The 23,909-nt window shown below is 64.6% G+C and overlaps 1 protein-coding gene across 1 annotated transcript in view; it reads left to right on the top strand.

Moving 5' to 3' along the window:
- Positions 1–302: 302 nt before the first annotated feature.
- The window catches only part of PC (pyruvate carboxylase), a gene marked incomplete at its 5' end in the record, with an annotated part of 29,870 nt that continues 6,263 nt past the window's right edge, over positions 303–23,909 (top strand). Inside the window, 21 exon segments of the mRNA XM_062019724.1 lie at positions 303–487; positions 1,149–1,314; positions 2,732–2,877; positions 4,711–4,828; positions 6,042–6,193; positions 6,859–6,977; positions 7,822–7,984; positions 9,832–9,903; positions 9,905–10,015; positions 10,940–11,084; positions 12,085–12,174; positions 13,827–14,048; positions 15,371–15,471; positions 15,473–15,528; positions 16,555–16,580; positions 16,583–16,794; positions 19,780–20,016; positions 20,018–20,030; positions 20,623–20,678; positions 20,680–20,868; positions 22,035–22,214. Of these exon segments, the coding sequence (XP_061875708.1) occupies positions 303–487; positions 1,149–1,314; positions 2,732–2,877; positions 4,711–4,828; positions 6,042–6,193; positions 6,859–6,977; positions 7,822–7,984; positions 9,832–9,903; positions 9,905–10,015; positions 10,940–11,084; positions 12,085–12,174; positions 13,827–14,048; positions 15,371–15,471; positions 15,473–15,528; positions 16,555–16,580; positions 16,583–16,794; positions 19,780–20,016; positions 20,018–20,030; positions 20,623–20,678; positions 20,680–20,868; positions 22,035–22,214 (2,759 nt within the window).

Here is a 23,909-nt window from a genome sequence, read left to right as displayed (position 1 = left end):
TTGTCCCTGGGAGTCCCTATGTGTCCCTGTGTGTCCCTATGTGTCCCTGGGAGTCCCTATATGTCCCTGGGGTATCCCTGTGTGTCCCTGGGATGTCCCTGTGTGTCCCTGTGTGTCCCTGTGTGTCCCTGGGATGTCCCTGGTGTGTCCCTGGTGTGTCCCTGGTGTGTCCCTGGGAGTCCCTATGTGTCCCTGTGTGTCCCTGGGGTATCCCTGAGTGTCCCTGGGTGTCCCTGTGTCCCTGGGGTATCCCTGTGTGTCCCTGGGTGTCCCTGAGTGTCCCCACCGTGCCCCGTGCCCAGGTGAGATTGCCATCCGCGTGTTCCGCGCCTGCACCGAGCTGGGCATCCGCACGGTGGCCGTGTACTCGGAGCAGGACACGGGGCAGATGCACAGGCAGAAGGCAGACGAGGCCTATCTGGTGGGGAGGGGGCTGCCCCCTGTGCAGGCCTATCTGCACATCCCTGACATCATCAGGGTGGCTCAGGTACCCCCAGGGAGGGGACACACACACACAGCCCTGGGGTGACAGCCAGGGGCGCTGGCGTGGGGCTGGGGCACACCTGGGGAGGGAATGTGGGTGGGGGGCACTTGTGGGACCCCTGGGGGTCCCTTTTAGGTGGGGGGCACATCTGGGACCCCTGGGGGTGGGTTTTGCGTGGGGGACACTTGTGGGACCCCTGGGGGTGGGTTTTGGGTGGGGGGCACATCTGGGTCCCTTTTGGGTGGGTATTGGGTGGGGGGCACATGTGGGACCCCTGTGGGTCCCTTTTGGGTGGGGGGCACATCTGGGACCCCTGGGAGTGGATTTTGGGTGGGGGGCAGTTCTGGGTCCCTTTTGGGTGGGGGTCACTTGTGGGTCTCCTGTGGGTGAGTTTTGGGTGGGGGGCACCTCAGGGTCACTTTTAGGGGGCTGAATCCAGTTGGGGGCACCTCAGGGTGCTGTGTGTGTGGATATTTGGGTGGGGGGCACCTCTGGGTCCCTTTTAGGGGGCTGAATCTGTTTGGGGGCAGCTCAGGGTGCTGTGTGGGTGGGTATTTGGGTTGGGGGCACCTCAGGGTGCTGCATGGGTGGGTATTTGGGTGGGGGGCACCTCAGGGTGCTGTGTGTGCCCGTGGTGGCTGCTCAGCCCCTTGTGCCCCCCCAGGAGAACGAGGTGGATGCCATCCACCCTGGCTACGGGTTCCTGTCAGAGAGGGCTGACTTTGCCCAGGCCTGTCTGGATGGGGGGCTGCGCTTCGTGGGACCCCCCCCAGACGTGGTCAGGAAGATGGGAGACAAGGTGGAGGCTCGAGCCATCGCCATCGCTGCGGGTGAGGGGCTGCCCAGGGGGGCAGGGGGGGATTTGGGGGGTCAGGGGGGGATTTGAGGGGTTAGAGGGGAGGTAGGGAGCGATTTGGGGGGGTCAGGGGGGGATTTGAGGGGTTAGAGGGGAGGTAGGAGGTTATTTGGGGGGCTCAGGGGGTTACTTGGGGGGTTAAGGGGAGTTAGGGGGTGATTTGGGGGGCTCAGGGGGTGACTTGGGGGGTTAGAGGAGAGGTAGGGAGCGATTTGGGGGGTTAGGGGGTAACTTGGGGGGGTCAGGGGGAGTTAGGAGGTTATTTGGGGGGCTTGGGGGGTTAGAGGAGAGTTAGGGAGCGATTTGGGGGGGTTGGGGGTGATTTAGGGGCTAAAGGGGGAGTTAGGAGGTTATTTGGGGGGCTCAGGGGGTGATTTGGGGGGTTAAGGGGGAGTTAAGAGGTTATTTGGGGGGGTTGGGGGTGATTTGGGGGGTAGGGGGGAGTTGGGGTGATTTAGGAGGTTAAGGGGGGAGTTAGGGAGTTATTTGGGGGGGCTAGGGGGTGATTTGGGGGGTTAGGGGATGATTTGGGGGGTTGGGGGGAGTTAAGGGGTTATTTGGGGGGCTCAGGGGGTGATTTGGGGGGTTGGGGGGAGTTAAGGGGTTATTTGGGGGGCTCAGGGGGTGATTTGGGGGGTTGGGGGGAGTTAAAGGGTTATTTGGGGGGCTCAGGGGGTGATTTGGGGGGTTGGGGGGAGTTAAGGGGTTATTTGGGGGGGTTGGGGGTGATTTGGGGGGTTAGGGGGCAGTTAGGGGATGATTTGGGGGGCTCAGGGGGTGATTTGGGGGGTTGGGGGGGCGTTAGGAGGTAATTTGGGGGTGTTAGGGGGTAATTTGGGGGGTCAGGGGATGATTTGGGGGGTTAGAGGGGGGTTGGGGGTGACTTGGGGGGGTTAAGGGGTTATTTGAGGGGGGTCTGGGGGCTCATGGTGTTATTTGGGGGCTCCTGGAGCATTAGGAGTTATTTAGGGGGGTTTTGGGGCTGTTTGGGGGCATTGTTGGGGTTTATGGGGGGGTCATTTGAGGGGTGTCAGCCCCTGAGACCCCCCCCAACCCCATCCCCATCACCCCCCCACGCCCACCTCACTGGTGCCAGGCCCAGGGGGGCTGCTGCAGGGGCTGCCTGAGGCTCAGACCTTGCCTGGGGGGGATTTTGGGGGGTACCTGGGGGTGTTGGCACCCTGATGCCACCCCCATTGCCCCCCATTGCCCCCCCATTGCCCCCCCAGGGGTGCCCATGGTGCCAGGCCCAGGGGGGCTGCTGCAGGGGCTACCTGAGGCTCAGACCTTGCCTGGGGGGTGCCTGGGGGGGATTTTGGGGAGTACCTGGGGGTGTTGGCACCCTGATGCCACCCCCATTGCCCCCCATTGCCCCCCCATTGCCCCCCCAGGGGTGCCCGTGGTGCCAGGCACAGAGGGGCCGGTGCAGGGGCTGCCTGAGGCTCAGACCTTCGCTGCCAGGGTCGGCTTCCCCGTCATCTTCAAGGCTGCCCACGGCGGTGGTGGGCGAGGAATGAGGGTGGTCCGGTCCCCTGAGGTATGGGGAACCCCCTGCCCCCCAAAAAACCCACCCTGGGACCCCCAAAAGAGCTCCAGGACCCCCCAAAACAGCCCCAAATCCCCAGGGACCCCCCATGCTGAGACCCGGCTCCTCGTAGGGGGTCAGTGGTTGGGGGTCCCAAAGCCCCACTTTGGGAACCCCCCAACCATGGGACCCCAAAATCCTGCCCCATGAGACCCCCACAGTGTGGGATCCAGTGGTTGGGACCCCCAAAACTTCTCCAGGACCCCCAAAGTGACTCCAGGACCCCCCAAAACAGCCCCAAATCCCCAGGGACCCCCCATGCTGAGACGCGGCTCCTCGTAGGGGGTCAGTGGTTGGGGGTCCCAAACACCCACTTTGGGACCCCCCCCAACCATGGGACCCCAAAATCCTACCCCATGAGACCCCCACAGTGTGGGATCCAGTGGTTGGGACCCCCAAAACTGCTCCAGGACCCCCAAAGTGACTCCAAGACCCCCAAATCTCCAGGGACCCCCCATGCTGGGACCCAGCTCCTCATGGGATTGTGTTTAGGGGTCCCAAACCCCCACTTTGGGACCCCCCCCAACCATGGCACCCCAAAATCCTACCCCATGGGACTCCCCCAATATGGGATCCAGTGGTTGGGACCCCCAAAATGTCTCTGGGACCCCCAAAAGAGCTCCAGGACCCCCCAAAACAGCCCCAAATCCCCAGGGACCCCCCATGCTGAGACGCGGCTCCTCGTAGGGGGTCAGTGGTTGGGGGTCCCAAACACCCACTTTGGGACTCCCCCCCCAACCATGGGACCCCAAAATTCTACCCCATGGGACCCCCACAGTGTGGGATCCAGTGGTTGGGACCCCCAAAACTGCTCCAGGACCCCCAAAGTGACTCCAAGACCCCCAAATCTCCAGGGACCCCCCATGCTGGGACCCAGCTCCTCATGGGATTGTGTTTAGGGGTCCCAAACCCCCACTTTGGGACCCCCCCCAACCATGGCACCCCAAAATCCTACCCCATGGGACTCCCCCAATATGGGATCCAGTGGTTGGGACCCCCAAAATGTCTCTGGGACCCCCAAAAGAGCTCCAGGACCCCCCAAAACAGCCCCAAATCCCCAGGGACCCCCCATGCTGAGACGCGGCTCCTCGTAGGGGGTCAGTGGTTGGGGGTCCCAAACACCCACTTTGGGACTCCCCCCCCAACCATGGGACCCCAAAATCCTACCCCATGGGACCCCCACAGTGTGGGATCCAGTGGTTGGGACCCCCAAAACTGCTCCAGGACCCCCAAAGTGACTCCAGGACCCCCAAATCTCCAGGGACACCCCATGCTGGGACCCAGCTCCTCATGGGATTGTGTTTAGGGGTCCCAAACCCCCACTTTGGGTTTAGGGGGGTCTCATGGATTTTGGGGGGGTCTCAGGGGTCTGGGGGGGTTCTCAGGGGTCTTGGGGTCACCCCCCCAGCATGGGATTGATGTTGGGGGGCTTCCCCAGGAGTTGGAGGAGGGGAGGGGGGTCTTAGTGCCCTGGTGTTATCCCAAGGGGGAGTTGTGGGGGGTCCTGGAGGTTTGGGGAGCATCTGGGGGGTCCCCTCAGTGTGGGACTGATCCTGGGGGGTCCTGGGGTCCCCCCTCTGATGTTGGGGGTCCTGGGGTCCCCCCTCTGATGTTGAGGGGCTTCCCCAGGAGCTGGAGGAGGGGGAGTCTCAGTGGTCTGGGGTTATCCCAGGGAGGGTTGTGGGGGGTCCTGGAGGTTTGGGGGGCATCTGGGGGGTCCCCTCAGTGTGTGGCTGATCCTGGGGGGTCTTGGGGTCCCCCTCTGATGTTGGGGGGCTTCCCCAGGAGCTGGAGGAGAGTTTCTCCCGAGCCTCCTCAGAGGCTTTGGCAGCCTTTGGGGACGGTGCCCTGTTCCTGGAGAAGTTCATCGAGCGACCTCGGCACATTGAGGTCCAGATCCTGGGTAAGGGGGGGCTGGGGGGTCCCTGGGGGGCTTTGGGGGGGTCTCTGGGAGATTTAGGGGTGTCCTTGGGGGGTTGAGGAGGTGTCTGGGGGGTTTGAGGGGTCCCTGGGGGGGTTGGAAGGGGCTGTAGAGGCTTTGAGGGGGGTTGTGGGGGGTCTCTGGGGAGGTTGGGGAGCGGTCTTTGATGGCTTTTGGGGGGTTTGAGGGGGGTTTGGGGGGGTTTGAGGGGGATTTGGGGTCCCTGTGAGATTTAGGGGTGTCCTTGGGGGGGTTGAGGAGGTCTCTGGGGGGTTTGGGGGGTCCCTGGGGGGGTTGGAAGGGGCTGTAGGGGCTTTGAGGGGGGCTGTGGGGAGCTTTGGGGGGGACTCTGGGTTGGGCTGGGTGCCTCTGACAGCTTTTGGGGGGATTTGAGGGGGTTTTGGGGTCCCTGTGAGATTTAGGGGTGTCCTTGGGGGGTTTGGGGGGTCCCTGGGGGGGTTGGAAGGGGCTGTAGGGGCTTTGAGGGGGGCTGTGGGGAGCTTTGGGGGGGACTCTGGGTTGGGCTGGGTGCCTCTGACAGCTTTTGGGGGATTTGAGGGGGTTTTGGGGTCCCTGTGAGATTTAGGGGTGTCCTTGGGGGGTTTGGGGGGTCCCTGGGGGGGTTGGAAGGGGCTGTAGAGGCTTTGAGGGGGGCTGTGGGGAGCTTTGGGGGGGACTCTGGGTTGGGCTGGGGGGCTCTGACAGCTTTTGGGGGGATTTGAGGGGGGTTTGAGGGGGTTTTGGGGTCCCTGTGAGATTTAGGGGTGTCCTTGGGGGGTTTGGGGGGTCCCTGGGGGGTTTGGGGGGGCTGTAGAGGCTTTGGGGGGACTTTTGGGGGGTCCTTTGGGGATCTGGGGCAGATTTGGAGGTGTCTCTGGGGAGTTTGGGGGGGGGGTGTCTCTGGGGGAATTTGGGGGTGCCATGGGAGATTTTGGGGGGCTCCCTGAGCCTTTTGGGGTTCCCTGTAAGATTTTAGGGGACTCCCTGATCCTTTTGGGGGGCTCCCTGGAACATTTTGGGGGGCTCCCTGGGACCTTTCTGTCGCCTTGGGGGAAGTTTGGGGGTGACTTTGGGGGGTTTGCAGAGCTTTGAAGGGGGGTTGGGAGGAGATTTGGGGGGGTCTGAAGTTCCCCCTTCCCCTTGCTCATGTTTTGGGGTCCCCCCACTCGTGTTTTGGGGTCCCCCCTCCCCTCAGGGGACCGTTATGGGAACGTGGTTCATCTGCACGAGCGCGACTGCTCCGTCCAGCGCCGGCACCAGAAGGTGGTCGAGGTGGCTCCAGCCCCCCACTTACCCCCTGACCTCAGGGATCTCCTGGCCAGGGATGCTGTCAGGATCGCCCAGCAGGTACCCCAAAACCTCAGGGGGGCACCCCAAAACTCAGAGGGGTACCCCAAAAGCCAGGGGGGCACCCCAAGACCTGGAGGGGCCACTCCAAAAGCAAGGAGGCAGCTGGGAGTTTCGGGAGGGGAGGGGGGAGAACCCACTTGCTCCTTGAGCTGGGCCCCAAAAGCTTGGTGGGGCACCCCAAAACCTTCAGGGGCATCCTAAAAGCCAAGGGGGTACCCCAAAACCCAGAGGAGTACCCCAAAAGCCAGGGGGGCACCCCAAAACCTGGAGGGGCCACTCAAAAAGCCAGGAGGCAGCTGGGAGTGTGGGGAGGGGACCCACTTGAACTGTGGGGGGCACCCAGTTTTTGGGGGGCACCCAGGGGTCCAGGGGTGGGCAGGGGTCCCCAGATGTTGGGGGGCACCCAGGGGTGGGCAGGGGTCCCCCAGATGTTGGGGGGCACCCAGGGGTCCAGGGGGGCACCCAGGGGTGGGCAGGGGTCCCCAGATGTTGGGGGGCACCCAGGGGTGGGCAGGGGTCCCCAGATGTTGGGGGGCACCCAGGGGTCCAGGGGGGCACCCAGGGGTGGGCAGGGGTCCCCTAGATGTTGGGGGGCACCCAGGGGTGGGCAGGGGTCCCCCAGATGTCGGGGTCCCCCCCGGGTGCTGACGGGGTCCGTGCAGGTGGGCTACGAGAACGCCGGCACCGTGGAGTTCCTGGTGGACCAGGCTGGGGGTTATTACTTCATCGAGGTCAACTCCCGGCTGCAGGTGGAGCACACGGTCACTGAGGAGATCACTGGGTGAGCCCCCCACCCCTGGGTGCCCCCCACCCTTGGGTGCCCCCCAAAAACCCCTGGGTGCACCCCCAGACCCCTGGAACCCCCCTCGCCAACCCCCGTGTCTGTGTGTGAGTCTCTGGGGGGGGTTGGGATGCTCTGAGCCCCTGGGACCCCCACCCTGGGACTCCCCCAGACCCTTGGGTGTCCCCTCAGACTCCTGGGTGCCCCCTCAGACCCCTGGGTGCCCCCCACCCTTGGGTGCCCCCCAAAAACCCCTGGGTGCACCCCCAGACCCCTGGGAACCCCCCTCGCCAACCCCCGTGTCTGTGTGTGAGTCCCTGGGGGGGGGTTGGGATGCTCTGAGCCCCTGGGACCCCCACCCTGGAACCCCCCAGACCCTTGGGTGCCCCCCCAGACTCCTGGGTGCCCCCTCAGACCCCTGGGTGCCCCCCACCCTTGGGTGCCCCCTCAGACCCCTGGGTGCCCCCTAAAACACCAGGGACCCCCCCCATCCCCCTGGATGCCCCCCAAACCCCCTCCCTGGGTGATGCCCCTGTGTCACTGGGGGGATGTGGGATGCTCAGGGGCCCTGAGACCCCTCTGGGTGCCCTCTGGGACCCCCAAGTGCCCCCTGGGTGCCATGTGGGACCCCCCCTGTGCCCCCTGAGACCCCCCCCAGAACCCTGGGACCCCCCCAGCCCCCTGGATGCCCCCCAAACCCCCTCCCTGCCCGTTCATTCCAACTCCCCAGCGTGCCCCAGCTCTCGGTGCCCCATGAGTGCCCCCCTCAAACCCCCCCAGCTCCCCTCCCAGTCCCTCCCAGTCCCTCCCAGTGGCTCCCAGTGACCCCCCCTGGCCCTGGCAGGGTGGATCTGGTCCATGCCCAGCTGCAGGTGGCAGCAGGGAGGTCTCTGCCCGAGCTGGGGCTGCGCCAGGAGCTCATTGGGGTGACGGGTTGTGCCATCCAGTGCCGCGTCACCACCGAGGACCCGGCACGCGGCTTCCAGCCCGACACCGGCCGCATCGAGGTGCCCCCTGCGCCCCCCACCCTGGCATCACCCCCCCTCCCTGAGCCCCCCACCCTGGCATCACCCCCCCCTCCCCCATCCTGAGCCCCCCACCCTGGCATCACCCCCCCTCCCTGAGCCCCCCACCCTGGCATCACCCCCCTTCCTGAGCCCCCAGCCCTGGCATCACCCCCCTCCACCCTCCCTGAGCCCCCACCCCTGGCATCACCCTCCCTGTGCCCCCCACCCCTGACATCACCCCCCTCCACCCTCCCTGAGCCCCCACCCCTGACATCACCCCCCTCCACCCTCCCTGAGCCCCCCAGCCCTGGCATCACCCCCCTCCCTGAGCCCCCCACCCTGGCATCACCCCCCTCCACCCTTTTTTGGTGTCCCCACCCTTGGGAACCCCCCTTTTGGCCCCTCCCTCTTGGGACCCACATAGGGGTGCTATAGGTGCCCCTGGCTGCTCTCCTTACCCCGTGGGTGCCCCTGGGTGCCCGCTGAGCCCTGGGGATGCCGTTGGGTGCTCTCCTTACCCCAGGGGTGCCCATTGGGTGCTCTCCATGCCCCCTGGGCGCCCCTGGGTGCCCCCTGAGCCCTGGAGGTGCCCCTGGGTGCTCTCCTTACCCCCTGGGTGCCCCTGGGTGCCCCCTGAGCCCTGGGGGTGCCACTGGGGGCTCTCCTTACCCCCTGGGTGCCCCTGGGTGCCCCCTGAGCCCTGGAGGTGCCCCTGGGTGCTCTCCTTACCCCCTGGGTGCCCCTGGGTGCCCCCTGAGCCCTGGGGGTGCCCCTGGGTGCTCTCCTTACCCCCTGGGCGCCCCTGGGTGCCCCCTGAGCCCTGGGGGTGCCCCTGGGTGCTCTCCTTACCCCCTGGGCGCCCCTGGGTGCCCCCTGAGCCCTGGGGCTGCCTGTTGGGTGCTCTCCATGCCCATTGGGTGCTCTCCATGCCCCGGGGTGCCCATTGGGTGCTCTCCTTACCCCCTGGGTGCCCCTGGGTGCCCCCTGAGTCCTGGGGGTTCCCCTGGGTGCTCTCCTTACCCCGTGGGCGCCCCTGGGTGCCCCCTGAGCCCTGGGGATGCCCCTGGGTGCTCTCCTTACCCCAGGGGTGCCCATAGGATGCTCTCCATGCCCCGGGGTGCCCATTGGGTACTCTCCATGCCCCGGGGTGCCCGTTGGGTGCTCTCCTTACCCCCTGGGTGCCCCCTGAGCCCTGGGTGTGCCCCTGGGTGCCCCTGAGCCCTGGGGATGCCGTTGGGTGCTCTCCTTACCCCCTGGGCGCCCCTGGGTGCCCCTGAGCCCTGGGGGTGCCCCTGGGTGCTCTCCATGCCCATTGGGTGCTCTCCTTACCCCCTGGGCTCCCTTGGGTGCCCCCTGAGTCCTGGGGATGCCGTTGGGTGCTCTCCATGCCCCGTGGGTGCCCCTGGGTGCCCGCTGAGCCCTGGGGGTGCCCCTGGGTGCCCCCTGAGCCCTGGGGGTGCCCATAGGATGCTCTCCATGCCCCGGGGTGCCCCTGGGTGCTCTCCTTACCCCCTGGGTGCCCCTGGGTGCCCCCTGAGTCCTGGGGATGCCGTTGGGTGCTCTCCATGCCCCGTGGGTGCCCCCTGAGCCCTGGGGATGCCGTTGGGTGCTCTCCATGCCCCGTGGGTGCCCCCTGAGCCCTGGGGGTGCCTATTGGGTGCTCTCCTTACCCCCTGGGTGCCCCTGGGTGCCCCTGAGCCCTGGGGGTGCCCCTGGGTGCCCGCTGAGCCCTGGGGGTGCCCCTGGGTGCCCCTGAGCCCTGGGGGTGCCCCTGGGTGCCCGCTGAGCCCTGGGGGTGCCCCTGGGTGCCCCTGAGCCCTGGGGTGCCAGCCGTGGCCGTCCCGCAGGTGTTCCGCAGCGGGGAGGGGATGGGCATCCGCCTGGACGGCGCCTCAGCCTTCCAGGGCGCTCTCATCTCCCCCCAACTACGACTCGCTGCTGGTCAAGGTCATCGCCCACGGCCCCGACCAGCCCGCGGCGGCCGCCAAGATGAGCCGGGCACTGGCCGAGTTCCGCATCAGGGGCGTCAAGGTGGGCACGGGGAGGGCTCAGGGAGGGCTCAGGGAGGGGACGGGGGGCTCAGGGGGGCTCAGGGGGCACAGGGAGGGCTCAGGGGGCACAGGGAGGGGACAGGGGGGGACAGGGGGCTCAGGGGGGCTCGGGGGCACAGGGAGGGGGACAGGGGGCACAAGGGGCATGAGGGGGCACGGGGGGGACAGGGGGCTCAGGGGGGGCACAGGAAGGGCTCAGGGGGCTCAGGGAGGACTCGGGGCACAGGGGGCATGAGGGGGCACAGGGAGGGGACAGGGGGCACAGGAGGGCACGGGGGGGCACAGGGAGGGGACAGGGGGCTCAGGGAGGACTCACGGGGCTCAGGGGGGCTCAGGGGGGGCACAGGGAGGGCTCAGGGGGCATGAAGGGGCACAGGGAGGGGACGGGGGGGACAGGGGGCTCAGGGAGGGCTCAGGGGGCACAGGAGGGCACGGGGGGGACAGAAGGGGGCACAGGAGGGCACAGGGGGGCACAGGGAGGGGGCATGGGGGGGTTCAGGGGGGTGTTGTGGGGGCTTGTGGGCATCAAGGTGGGCACAGGGGGCACAGAGAAGGGACAGGGGGGCACAGGGGGGACAGAAGGGGCACAGGGAAGGGGGACAGGGGGCACAGGGGGTGTTGGGGGCTTGTAGGGGTCAAGGTGGGCACGGGGGGGCACAGAGGGGCTGGGGAGGTGTTGGGGGGCTCTGGGGGGCCAGAGGAGCTTGAGGGGGGATTTTGGGGTGCAGGAGGAGCTGGGGGTGATGCCCAGGGGGGTGTTGGGGGGCTGAGGGTGGGATTTTGGGGTGCAGGAGGAGCTGGGGGCGGTTGCTGTAGGTCCTGGGGTGACCCCAGAGGGTTCTGGGGGGCTCCTGTGTGTGTGTTGGTGCCACTGACCCCCCCTTTTCTCCCTCTGCCCCCCCAGACCAACATCCCCTTCCTGCAGAACGTGCTGGCTCACCCCCAGTTTTTGGGGGGCTCAGCTGACACCCAGTTCATCGACGAGAACCCCGAACTCTTCCACCTGCACCCCGGGCAGAATCGGGCCCAGAAGCTGCTGCACTACCTGGGTGAGGGCTGGGGGGGGCACTGGGAGGGCACTGGGAGGGGACTGGGGGGCACTGGGAGGTAGCTAGAGGAGGATTGGGGGCACTGGGAGGGATTGGGGGGCACTGGGAGGGCACTGGGAGGTACTGGGAGGGATTGGGGGGCACTAGGAGGTATTGGGGGGCACTGGGAGGCACTGGGAGGGAACTGGGAGTCACTGGGGGGGAACTGGGAGGGCATTGGGAGGCACTGGGAGTGGACTGGGAAGCACTGGGAGGTATTGGGGGGACACTGGGAGGTGGCTAGAGGAGGATTGGGGGCACTGGGAGGTATTGAGGGGGCACTGGGAGGGCACTGGGAGGTACTGGGAGGTATTGGGGGGCACTGGGAGGTATTGGGGGGCACTGGGAGGCACTGGGAGGGGACTGGGAGTCACTGGGAGGGATTGGGGGGGCACTGGGAGGGCACTGGGAGGGGACTGGGAGGGATTGGGGGGCACTGGGAGGTGGCTAGAGGAGGATTGGGGGCACTGGGAGGTATTGAGGGGGCACTGGGATGGCACTGGGAGGGACTGGTAGGGCACTGGGAGGCACTGGGTGGGACTGGGAGGTATTGGGGGGGCACTGGGAGGGCACTGGGAGGCACTGGGAGGTATTGGGGGGGCACTGGGAGGGCACTGGGAGGCACTGGGAGGGCACTGGGAAGCACTGGGAGGGCACTGGGAGGCACTGGGAGGGCACTGGGAGGCACTGGGAAGCACTGGGAGGGCGTTGTGGGGCACTGGGGGGCACTGGGAAGCACTGGGAGCACTGGGAGGGCACTGGGAGGGCGTTGTGGGGCACTGGGGGGCACTGGGAAGCACTGGGAGCACTGGGAGGGCACTGGGAGGCACTGGGAAGCACTGGGGGGCACTGGGAGGGCGTTGTGGGGCACTGGGGGGTCTCTGGGGGTCCTGGGGGGTCCCTGGCAGCTCTCAGAGGTTTTGGGGGGCTCTTTGACCCCCCCTTTGACCCCCCCCCCCAGGTCACGTGATGGTGAACGGCCCCAGCACCCCCCTGCCCGTGGCGGCCAAGGCAGCGCTGCTGGAGCCCACCCCCCCCCCAGTGCCCATGGGTGAGGCTCCCGACCCCCCTGTGGCTACTGACCCCCCCAAATGGCTACTGACCCCCCCCGTGGCTACTGACCCCCCCTGTGGCTACTGACCCCCCCTGAGGCTCCTGAACCCCCAAATGGCTACTGACCCCCCCAAATGGCTACTGACCCCCCTGTGGCTACTGAGCCCCCCACATGGCTACTGAGCCCCCCAAATGGCTACTGACCCCCCAAATGGCTACTGACCCCCCCCTGTGGCTACTGACCCCCCCTGTGGCTACTGACCCCCCCCGTGGCTACTGACCCCTCCTGTGGCTACTGACCCCCCCATGTGGCTACTGACCCCCCCACATGGCTACTGACCCCCCCTGTGGCTTCTGACCCCCCCAAATGGCTACTGATGCTCCTTATGACCACCAATCCCCTCCCATGGCCACTAATCCTCTCCCATGGCCACCAACCTCCATCCAAGTGACCACCAACCCCTCCAATGGCCACCAACCCCCCCAATGGCCACCAACCTCCATCCAAGTGACCACCAACCCCTCCAATGGCCACCAACCCCCCTCAATGGCCACCAACCTCCATCCCATTGACCACCAACCCCTCCCAATGGCCACCAACCCCTCCAATGGCCACCAACCTCCATCCCATTGACCACCAACCCCTCCCAGTGGCAACCAACCCCTCCCAATGGCCACCAACCTCCATCCCAGTGACCACCAACCCTCCCAATGGCCACCAACCTCCATCCCAATGACCACCAACCCCTCTCAATGGCCACCAACCCCTCCCAATGGCCACCAACCTCCCCACAACCACCCCCTCTTCCCCCCAATGGCCACCAGCCTCCATCCCATTGACCACCACCCCTCCAATGGCCACCAACCTCCATCCCAGTGGCAACCAACCCCCTCCCAATGGCCACCAACCCCCCTCCTAATGTCCACCAACCCCCACACAACCACCCTCCTCTTCCCACCCATGGCCACCAACCTCCATCCAATGGCCACCAACCGCCCCCACAACCACCCCCCTCTTCCCCCCATGGCCACAAGCCTCCATCCCAGTGACCACCAACCCCCTCCCAATGCCACCAACCCCCCAATGGCCACCAACCTCCATCCCATTGATCACCAACCCCCTCCCAATGGCCACCAACTCCCTCCCAATGGCCACCACCCCCCCAATGGCCACCAACCTCCATCCCATTGACCACCAACCCCTCCCAATGGCCACCAACTCCCTCCCAATGGCCACCAACCCCTCCCAATGGCCACCAACCTCCATCCCATTGACCACCAACCCCCCCAATGGCCACCAACCTCCATCCTATGGCCACCAACCCCCCCAAATGGCCACCAACCTCCATTCCCATTGACCACCAACCCCCCCAATGGCCACCAACCTCCATCCTATGGCCACCAACCCCCCCAAATGGCCACCAACCTCCATCCCATTGACCACCAACCCCTCCCAGTGGCAACCAACCCCTCCCAATGGCCACCAACCTCCATCCCATTGACCACCAACCCCTCCCAATGGCCACCAACCTCCATCCCAGTGACCACCAACCCCTCCCAATGGCCACCAACCTCTCCCAATGGCCACCAACCCCCTCCCATGGCCACCCCCTTCCCCTCCCCTCCCCTCTGACCGCCGTGTCCCCCCAGGGGCGCCCCCGGCCGGGCTGCGGGAGGTGCTGCTGCGGGAGGGCCCCGGGGGCTTCGCCAGGGCCGTGAGGTCGCACCGGGGGCTGCTGCTGACCGACACCACCTTCCGTGACGCCCACCAGTCGCTGCTGGCCACCAGGGTCAGGACCAGGGACCTGGCCAGAGTCGCCCCCTTCGTGGCCCACGCGCTCAGCCCCCTGTGCAGCATGGAGACCTGGGGAGGTCAGAGCCTGGGGGGCTGCTGGGGGGGGGGCTGGGGCTACTGAATGCTCACTGGGGCTACTGAATGCTTATTTGGTCTACTGAGTGCTGGCTGGGGCTACTGAATGCTCATTTGGGCTAGTGAATGCTCATTGGGGCTACTGAATGCTCACTGGGGCTAGTGAATGCTCACTGGGCTACTGAATGCTCACTGAGGCTAGTGAATGCTCACTGGGGCTACTGAATGCTCACTGAGGCTAGTGAATGCTCACTGGGGGCTACTGAATGCTCATTTGGGCTAGTGAATGCTCATTGGGGCTACTGAATGCTCACTGGGGCTAGTGAATGCTCACTGGGACTACTGAATGCTCATTTGGGCTAGTGAATGCTCACTGGGGCTTCTGAATGCTCATTTGGGCTAGTGAATGCTCACTGGGGCTGCTGAATGCTCACTGGGACTACTGAATGCTCATTTGGGCTAGTGAATGCTCATTGGGGCTACTGAATGCTCATTGGGGCTACTGAATGCTCATTGAGGCTACTGAATGCTCACTGGGGCTACTGAATGCTGATTGGGGCTAGTGAATGCTCACTGGGGCTACTGAATGCTCACTGGGGCTAGTGAATGCTGGTTGGGGCTACTGAATGCTCATTGGGGCCAGTGAATGCTCACTGGGGCTGCTGAATGCTCATTGAGGCTACTGAATGCTCACTGGGGCTACTGAATGCTGATTGGGGCTAGTGAATGCTCTTTGGGGCTAGTGAATGCTCTTTGGGCTACTGAATGCTCACTGGGGCTAGTGAATGCTCACTGGGGCTAGTGAATGCTCACTGGGGCTAGGAACTAGTGATTTGGGGCTAGTAACAGGTGATTGGGGCTAGGAACTGCTAGTTTGGACTGGGAACTGGTGGTTAGGGCTATGAACTTGTGTTTGGGGCTGGGAACTGGTGGTTGGGGCTAGTGAATGCTAGTTTGGGCTAGTATCTGGTGCTTGGGGCTGGTTGCCCTGAGGTGGCCATTGGTTGGTTGCCCTGGTTGCCCTGGGGGTGGCCCCTGGTAGCCCTGAGGCAGCCTCTGGTAGCCCTGGTTGCCCTGGGATGACCACTGGTAGCCCTGAGGTAGCCCCTGGTTGCCCTGGTAGCCCTGAGGCAGCCTCTGGTAGGCCCTGGTTGCCCTGGGGTGGGCCCCTGGTAGCCCCTGGTAGCCCTGGTAGCCCTGAGGCAGCCTCTGGTAGCCCTGGTTGCCCTGGTAGCCCTGAGGTAGCCTCTGGTTGCCCTGGGGTGGCCCCTGGTAGCCTCTGGTTGCCCTGGTAGCCCCTGAGGCAGCCCCTGGTTGCCCCCAGGCGCCACGTTCGACGTGGCCATGCGCTTCCTGCACGAGTGTCCGTGGGAGCGGCTGCGGGAGCTGCGGCGCCTGGTGCCCAACATCCCCTTCCAGATGCTGCTTGCGCGGCGCCAACGCCGTGGGCTACACCAGCTACCCCGACAACGTCGTCTACAGGTACTGGGGGGCCACTGGGGGGGCGACTGGGAGGCAACTGGGAGGCAACTGGGATGACTGGGGGGCAACTGGGGTGACTGGGGGGCAACTGGGGTGACTGGGGGCAACTGGGGGGGCAACTGAAGCAACTGGGAGGCACTGGGAAGCAACTGGGGCAACTAGGGGGCAACTGGGAGACAACTGGGGTGACTGAGGGGCAACTGGGGTGACTGGGAGGCAACTGGGGGGCGACTGGGGGACAACTGGGATGACCATGAGGGGCCCATGGTTGGACCACAGGTGGCCATGAAGAGCCATGGGGTGATCATGGGTGTCAATGGTTGGCCATGGGTGGCCATGAGGGGCCATGGTTGGCCCATTGTTGACCATAGTTAATCATGGTTGGCCATGGTTGACCATAGTTGACCGTGGTTGGCCATGGTTGACCATTGTTGACCATAGTTGACCGTGGTTGGCCATGGTTGGCCATGGTTGGCCATGGTTGGCCATGGTTGACCATAGTTGACCATAGTTGGCCATGGTTGGCCATGGTTTACCATAGTTGACCATAGTTGACCACAGATGGCCATGGTTGGCCATGGTTGACCATGAGGGTCCATGATTGACCGTGGATGGCCATGGTTGACCATAGTTGACCATGGTTGGCCATTGTTGACCATAGTTGACCATGGATGGCCATTGTTGACCATGATTGACCATGGTTGACCATAGTTGACCATTGTTGACCATGGTTGGCCATTGTTGACCATAGGTGACCATGGATGGCCATGGATGGCCATTGTTGACCATGATTGACCATAGTTGACCATAGTTGACCATGGTTGACCATAGTTGACCATGGTTGGCCATGGTTGACCATAGTTGACCATGGTTGGCCATGGTTGGCCATTGTTGACCATAGTTGACCATAGTTAACCACGAATGGCCATGATTGACCATGAGGGTCCATAGTTTGACCATGGATATCCATGGTTGACCACACCATACCCCAGGTAGCCACCATCCCCCTGCTCCCTGCGCCCCCAGGTTCTGCGAGGTGGCTGTGGCCAACGGGATGACATCTTCCGTGTCTTCGACTCCCTCAACTACCTGCCCAACCTACTGCTGGGGGTGGAGGCCGCCGGCCGCGCCGGGGCCGTGGTGGAGGCCGCTCTGTCCTACACCGGCAACGTGGCCGACCCCACGCGCACCAAGTACGACCTGGGCTACTACCAGCGGCTGGCCAGGGAGCTGGTGGCCGCCGGCACCCACATCCTCTGCATCAAGGTCTGGGGGGGGTGGGAGATGGGTTTGGGGGGGGTCTTGGAGGGGATGGGAGGGGATTTGGAGGGGTCTTGGAGGGGATGGGAGGGGATTTGGGGGGGGTTGGAGGGGTCTTGGGGGGACGGGAGGGGATTTGAGGGGGTCTTGGGGGTGTGGGAGAGGGATTTGGGGGGGTCTTGGGGGTGTGGGAGGGGGGTTTGGGGGATCTTGGAGGGGATGGGAGGGGATTTGGGGGGGTCTTGGAGATTTTGGGGGGATGGGAGGGGATTTGGGGGGGTTTGGAGGGGTCTTGGGGGGATGGGAGAGGGGGTTTGGGGGGATGGAGAGGATTTGGAGGGGTTTGAGGGGGTGGGAGAGGGGTTTGGGGGGGTTTGAGGGGGTGGGAGAGGGGTTTTGGGGGGGTCTTGGGGGGATGGCAGAGGGATTTGGGGGGGTTTGGAGGGGTCTTGGGATGGGAGGGGATTTGAGGGGGTCTTGGGGGTGTGGGAGGGGGGTTTGGGGGGGTTTTGGGGGGATGGGAGGGGATTTGGGGGGGGTTTGGAGGGGTCTTGGGGGGATGGGAGAGAGGTTTGGGATGGGAGAGGATTTGGAGGGGTTTGAGGGGGTGGGAGAGGGATTTGGGGGGATCTTGGGGGGATGGGAGGGGATTTAGGGGGGTCTTGGGGATTTTGGGGGGATTAGAGGGGATTTGGGGGGTCTTGGGGATTTTGGGGGGATGGGAGGGGATTTGAGGGGGTCTTGGGGGTGTGGGAGGGGGGTTTGGGGGGTTTTGGGGGGAAGGGAGGGGGTTTAGGGGGGTCTTGGGGATTTTGGGGGGATGGGAGGGGATTTGGGGGCATTTGGAGGGGTCTTGGGGGGATTTTGGGGGGATGGGAGGAGGGTTTGGGGGGTTTTGGGGGACAGAGAAGCATTTTAGTGGGTATCAGTGTGCCTGAGAGCCCCCCACTCCCCAACTGCCCCCAACATCCCCTAACTGCCCCCAACACCCCCCGACTGCCCCAACCCGCCCCCAACTGCCCCCAACTCCCCCCTTCTCTTGCCCCCCACCCCTCAACTCCCCCCAGCTCCCCCAAACTCACCCTCAACTGCCCCCGAACTGCCCCTTAACCGCCCCCAACCGCCCCCAACACCCCCTAACTACCCCCAACTGCCCCCAACCGCCCCCAACCGCCCCTAACTACCCCCAACCGCCCCCTAACTGCCCCCAACCGCCCCCAACACCCCCTAACTACCCCCAACTGCCCCCAACCGCCCCCAACACCCCCTAACTGCCCCTTAACCGCCCCCCAACCGCCCCCAACCGCCCCTAACTACCCCCAACCGCCCCCTAACTGCCCCCAACCGCCCCCAACACCCCCTAACTGCCCCTTAACCGCCCCCAACCGCCCCCAACACCCCCTAACTGCCCCTTAACCGCCCCCAACCGCCCCCAACACCCCCTAACTACCCCCAACTGCCCCCAACCGCCCCCAACACCCCCTAACTGCCCCTTAACCGCCCCCAACCGCCCCCAACCGCCCCTAACTACCCCCAACCGCCCCTAACTGCCCCCAACCCGCCCCCAACACCCCCTAACTGCCCCTTAACCGCCCCCAACCGCCCCCAACACCCCCTAACTGCCCCTTAACCGCCCCCAACCGCCCCCAACACCCCCTAACTACCCCCAACTGCCCCCAACCGCCCCCAACACCCCCTAACTGCCCCTTAACCGCCCCCAACTGCCCCCAACCGCCCCTAACTACCCCCAACCGCCCCCTAACTGCCCCCAACCGCCCCCAACACCCCCTAACTGCCCCTTAACCGCCCCCAACCGCCCCCAACACCCCCCTAACTGCCCCTTAACCGCAACCGCCCAACCGCCCCAACACCCCCTAACTACCCCCAACTGCCCCCAACCGCCCCCCCAACACCCCCTAACTACCCCCAACTGCCCCCAACCGCCCCCAACACCCCCTAACTACCCCCAACTGCCCCCAACCGCCCCCAACACCCCCTAACTACCCCCAACTGCCCCCAACCGCCCCCAACACCCCCTAACTACCCCCAACTGCCCCCAACCGCCCCCAACACCCCCTAACTACCCCCAACTGCCCCCAACCGCCCCCAACACCCCCTAACTACCCCCAACTGCCCCCAACCACCCCCAACACACCCCCTAACTACCCCCAACTGCCCCAACCGCCCCCAACACCCCCTAACTGCCCCCAACTGCCCCCAACCACCCCCAACACCCCCTAACTACCCCCAACTGCCCCAACCGCCCCCAACACCCCCCTAACTGCCCCCAACTGCCCCCAACCACCCCCCAACACCCCCTAACTACCCCCAACTGCCCCCAACCGCCCCCAACACCCCCTAACTGCCCCCAACTGCCCCCAACCGCCCCCAACACCCCCTAACTACCCCCAACTGCCCCCAACCGCCCCCAACACCCCTAACTACCCCCAACTGCCCCCAACCGCCCCCAACACCCCCTAACTACCCCCAACTGCCCCCAACCACCCCCAACACCCCCTAACTACCCCCAACTGCCCCCAACCGCCCCCAACACCCCTAACTGCCCCAACTGCCCCCAACCACCCCCAACACCCCCTAACTACCCCCAACTGCCCCCAACCGCCCCCAACACCCCCTAACTGCCCCCAACTGCCCCCAACCACCCCCAACACCCCCTAACTACCCCCAACTGCCCCCAACCGCCCCCAACACCCCCTAACTGCCCCCAACTGCCCCCAACCACCCCCAACACCCCCTAACTACCCCCAACTGCCCCCAACCGCCCCCAACACCCCCTAACTGCCCCCAACTGCCCCCAACCGCCCCCAACACCCCCTAACTACCCCCAACTGCCCCCAACCGCCCCCAACACCCCCTAACTGCCCCCAACTGCCCCCAACCGCCCCCAACACCCCCCAACTGCCCCCAATACCCCCCAACCGCCCCCAACTGCCCCGCGCCGCCGCCAACAGCCGCCGCTGGTGCCGGCAGGACATGGCGGGGCTGCTGACGCCCGAGGCTGCTCGGCTGCTGGTGGGGGCGCTGCGGGAGGAGTTCCCGGAGCTGCCGCTGCACGTTCACAGCCACGACACGGCCGGAGCCGCCGTCGCCTCCATGTTGGCGGCCGCCGGCGCCGGGGCCGACGTGGTGGACGTGGCCGTGGACTCCATGGCGGGGATGACGTCCCAGCCCAGCATGGGAGCCGTGGTGGCCTGTGCACGGGGAACCCCCCCTGGACACGGGTGAGGGGGGCTGGGGAGGGGAGGGGAGGGGAGGGAGGACGTGGAGGTCCCACCATGGCCATGGAGGTGGCACCGTGGTCATGGAGATGATGAGGTGGCCATGGAGATGATGAGGTGGCCATGGAGGTGATGAGGTGGCCATGGAGGTGGCACCGTGGTCATGGAGGTGATGAGGTGGCCATGGAGGTCCCACCATGACCATGGAGGTGATAAAGTGACCATGGAGATGATGAGGTGGTCATGGAGGTAATGAGGTGGCCATGGAGATGCCACCATGGCCATGGAGGTGATGAGGTGGCCATGGAGATGGTGAACTGGTCATGGAGGTGATGAGATGGTTGTGGAGGTGCCACCATGACCACAAGCCCCTTCTCCCCCCCCACGAGGTGTCTTTCCCACCCATGGGTGCCCCCCCAGCCCCTCAGGCACCTCCTTGGAGGTACCACCATGACCACAGAGATGCCACCATGGCCATGGAGGTGTCACAATGACCACGGGGGATGCCACCATGACCACAAGCCCCTTCTCCCCACCCTCACCCACCCCCACGAGGTGTGTCCCCCCACCCATGGGTGCCCCCCACCCCCCTCAGGCATCTCCCTGGAGCGGGTGTTCGAGTACAGCGAGTACTGGGAGGGGGCTCGGGGCCCTTTACGCCGCCTTCGACTGCACGGCCACCATGAAATCCGGCAACGCCGACGTCTACGAGAACGAGATCCCAGGAGGCCAATACACCAACCTGCACTTCCAGGCCCACGCCATGGGGCTGGGCCACAAGTTCAAAGAGGTCAAGAAAGCCTACACAGAGGCCAACAAGCTGCTGGGGGACCTCATCAAGGTAGGGTTGGGTGCTCTGTGGGTTGGGTGCTCATGGGTTGGGCTCTCCATGAGTTGAGTTCTCCATGGGTTGGACTCTCCATGGGTTGGGCTCTCCATGAGTTGAGTTCTCCATGGGTTGGACTCTCCATGGGTTGGGCTCTCCATGAGTTGAGTTCTCCATGGGTTGGGTGCTCATGGGTTGGATGCTCTCCATTGGTTAGGTGCCCATGGGTTGAGTTTCTCCATAGGTTGAGTTCTCCATGAGTTGGGTTCTCCATGAGTTGAGTTCTCCATGGGTTGGACTCTCCATGGGTTGGGCTCTCCATGGGTTGGTCTCTCCATGGGTTGGGCTCTCCATGGGTTGGGTGCTCATGGGTTGGATGCTCCATGGGTTGGATGCTCTCCATTGGTTAGGTGCCCATGGGTTGAGTTCTTCATGGGTTGGGTGCTCATGGGTTGGATTCTCCATCAGTTGAATTCTCCATGGGTTGGGCTCTCCATGGGTTGAGTTCTTCATGAGTTGGGTGCTAATGAGTTGGCTGCTCATGGGTTGGGCTCTCCATGAGTTGGGCTCTCCATGTGTTGGGTGCTCATGGGTTGAGTTCTCCATGGGTTGAGTTCTCCATGGGTTGGGTTCTCCATGAGTTGGGTGCTCATGGGTTGAGTTCTCCATGAGTTTTTTCCATGAGTTGAGTTCTCCATGAGTTGGGTTCTCCATGGGTTGGGTTCTCCATGAGTTGTCTGCTCATGGGTTGAGTTCTCCATGAGTTGGGCTCTCCATGAGTTGAGTTCTCCATGGGTTGGGTTCTCCATGAGTTGAGTTCTCCATGAGTTGAGTTCTCCATGAGTTGGGTTCTCCATGGGTTGAGTTCTCCATGAGTTTTCTCCATGGGTTGGGTTCTCCATGAGTTGGGTTCTCCATGGGTTGGGTTCTCCATGAGTTGAGTTCTCCATGAGTTTTCTCCATGGGTTGGGTTCTCCATGAGTTGGGTTCTCCATGAGTTGGGCTCTCCATGAGTTGGGTTCTCCATGGGTTGAGTTCTCCATGGGTTGAGTTCTCCATGAGTTGGGCTCTCCATGAGTTGGGTTCTCCATGGGTTGGCTGCTCCCCAGGGGGGACTGTGTGTCCCAGGGCTGTCCCAGGACTGTCCCAGGGCTGTCCCCACGCTCAGGCCTGTCCTGCAGGTGACACCAACGTCCAAGGTGGTTGGAGACCTGGCGCAGTTCATGGTGCAGAACGGGCTGGGCCGCGCCGAGCTGGAGGCGCGCGCCGATGAACTCTCCTTCCCCCGCTCCGTCGTGGAGTTCCTGCAGGGCCACATCGGCACCCCCCCGGGCGGCTTCCCTGAGCCCTTCCGCTCCAGGGTAACTGGGAGCACTGGGAGGCACTGGGAGGGGACTGGGAGGCACTGGGAAGGGACTGGGAGGGGATTGGGAGGGTTTGGGGGGCACTGGAAGTGACAGGGAGGTACTGGAAGGGGACTGGGAGGGATTGGTGGGCATTGGGAGGCACTGGGAGGGCACTGGGAGGAGACTGGGAAGCAATGGGACTCACTGGGACTCCTTATGCTGCACTGGGACACACTGGGAAGCACTGGGACACACTGGTCTGCACTGAGACTCCCTGGACTGCACTGAGACTCCCTGGGGGGACGCACTGGGACACACTGGTCTGCACTGGGACACACTGGGGGGACGCACTGGGACACACTGGACTGCACTGGGACTCCCTGGGACACACTGGTCTGCACTGGGACACACTGGTCTGCACTGGGACTCCCTGTGGGGATGCACTGGGACACACTGGACTGCACTGGGACTCCCTGGGACACACTGGTCTGCACTGGGATGTACTGGTCTACACTGGCACTCCCTGGGCTGCACTGGGACACACTGGTTAGCACTGGGACTCCCTGGGCTGCACTGGGACGTACTGGTCAGCACTGGGACTCCCTGGGCTGCACTGGGATGTACTGGTCTGCACTGGGACACACTGGTCTGCACTGAGGCTCCCTGGGGGGACGCACTGGTCTGCACTGGGACACACTGGTCTGCACTGGGGCACACTGGTCTGCACTGGGACTCCCTGGGGGGACACACTGGTCTGCACTGGGATGTACTGGTCAGCACTGGGACACACTGGTCTGCACTGGGACTCCCTGGGCTGCACTGGGATGTACTGGTCAGCACTGGGACTCCCTGGGATGTACTGGTCAGCACTGGGACACACTGGTCTGCACTGGGACACACTGGTCAGCACTGGGACTCCCTGGGATGTACTGGTCAGCACTGGGACACACTGGTCAGCAAGGGGACACACTGGTCAGCACTGGGACTCCCTGGGATGTACTGGTCAGCACTGGGACACACTGGTCAGCACTGGGACTCCCTGGTCTGCACTGGGACACACTGGTCAGCACTGGGACTCATGGGCTGCACTGGGATGTACTGGTCAGCACTGGGACACACTGGTCAGCACTGGCACTCGCTGGGCTGCACTGGGATGTACTGGTCAGCACTGGGACTCCCTGGGCTGCACTGGGACACACTGGTCGGCACTGGGACTCCCTGGGCTGCACTGGGATGTACTGGTCAGCACTGGGACACACTGGTCAGCACTGGCACTCGCTGGGCTGCACTGGGATGTACTGGTCAGCACTGGGACTCCCTGGGCTGCACTGGGACACACTGGTCGGCACTGGGACTCCCTGGGCTGCACTGGGATGTACTGGTCAGCACTGGGACACACTGGTCAGCACTGGCACTCGCTGGGCTGCACTGGGATGTACTGGTCAGCACTGGGACTCCCTGGGCTGCACTGGGACACACTGGTCGGCACTGGGACTCCCTGGGCTGCACTGGGATGTACTGGTCAGCACTGGGACACACTGGTCAGCACTGGCACTCGCTGGGCTGCACTGGGATGTACTGGTCAGCACTGGGACACACTGGTCAGCACTGGCACTCGCTGGGCTGCACTGGGATGTACTGGTCAGCACTGGGACTCCCTGGGCTGCACTGGGACACACTGGTCGGCACTGGGACTCCCTGGGCTGCACT

The sequence above is a fragment of the Colius striatus genome, unplaced genomic scaffold, assembly GCF_028858725.1.
Source record: "Colius striatus isolate bColStr4 unplaced genomic scaffold, bColStr4.1.hap1 scaffold_133, whole genome shotgun sequence".
Taxonomy (NCBI): Eukaryota; Metazoa; Chordata; class Aves; order Coliiformes; family Coliidae; genus Colius; species Colius striatus.
Note: the sequence above shows the minus strand (reverse complement) of the source record. Positions and strands in the feature narration are given on the sequence as shown.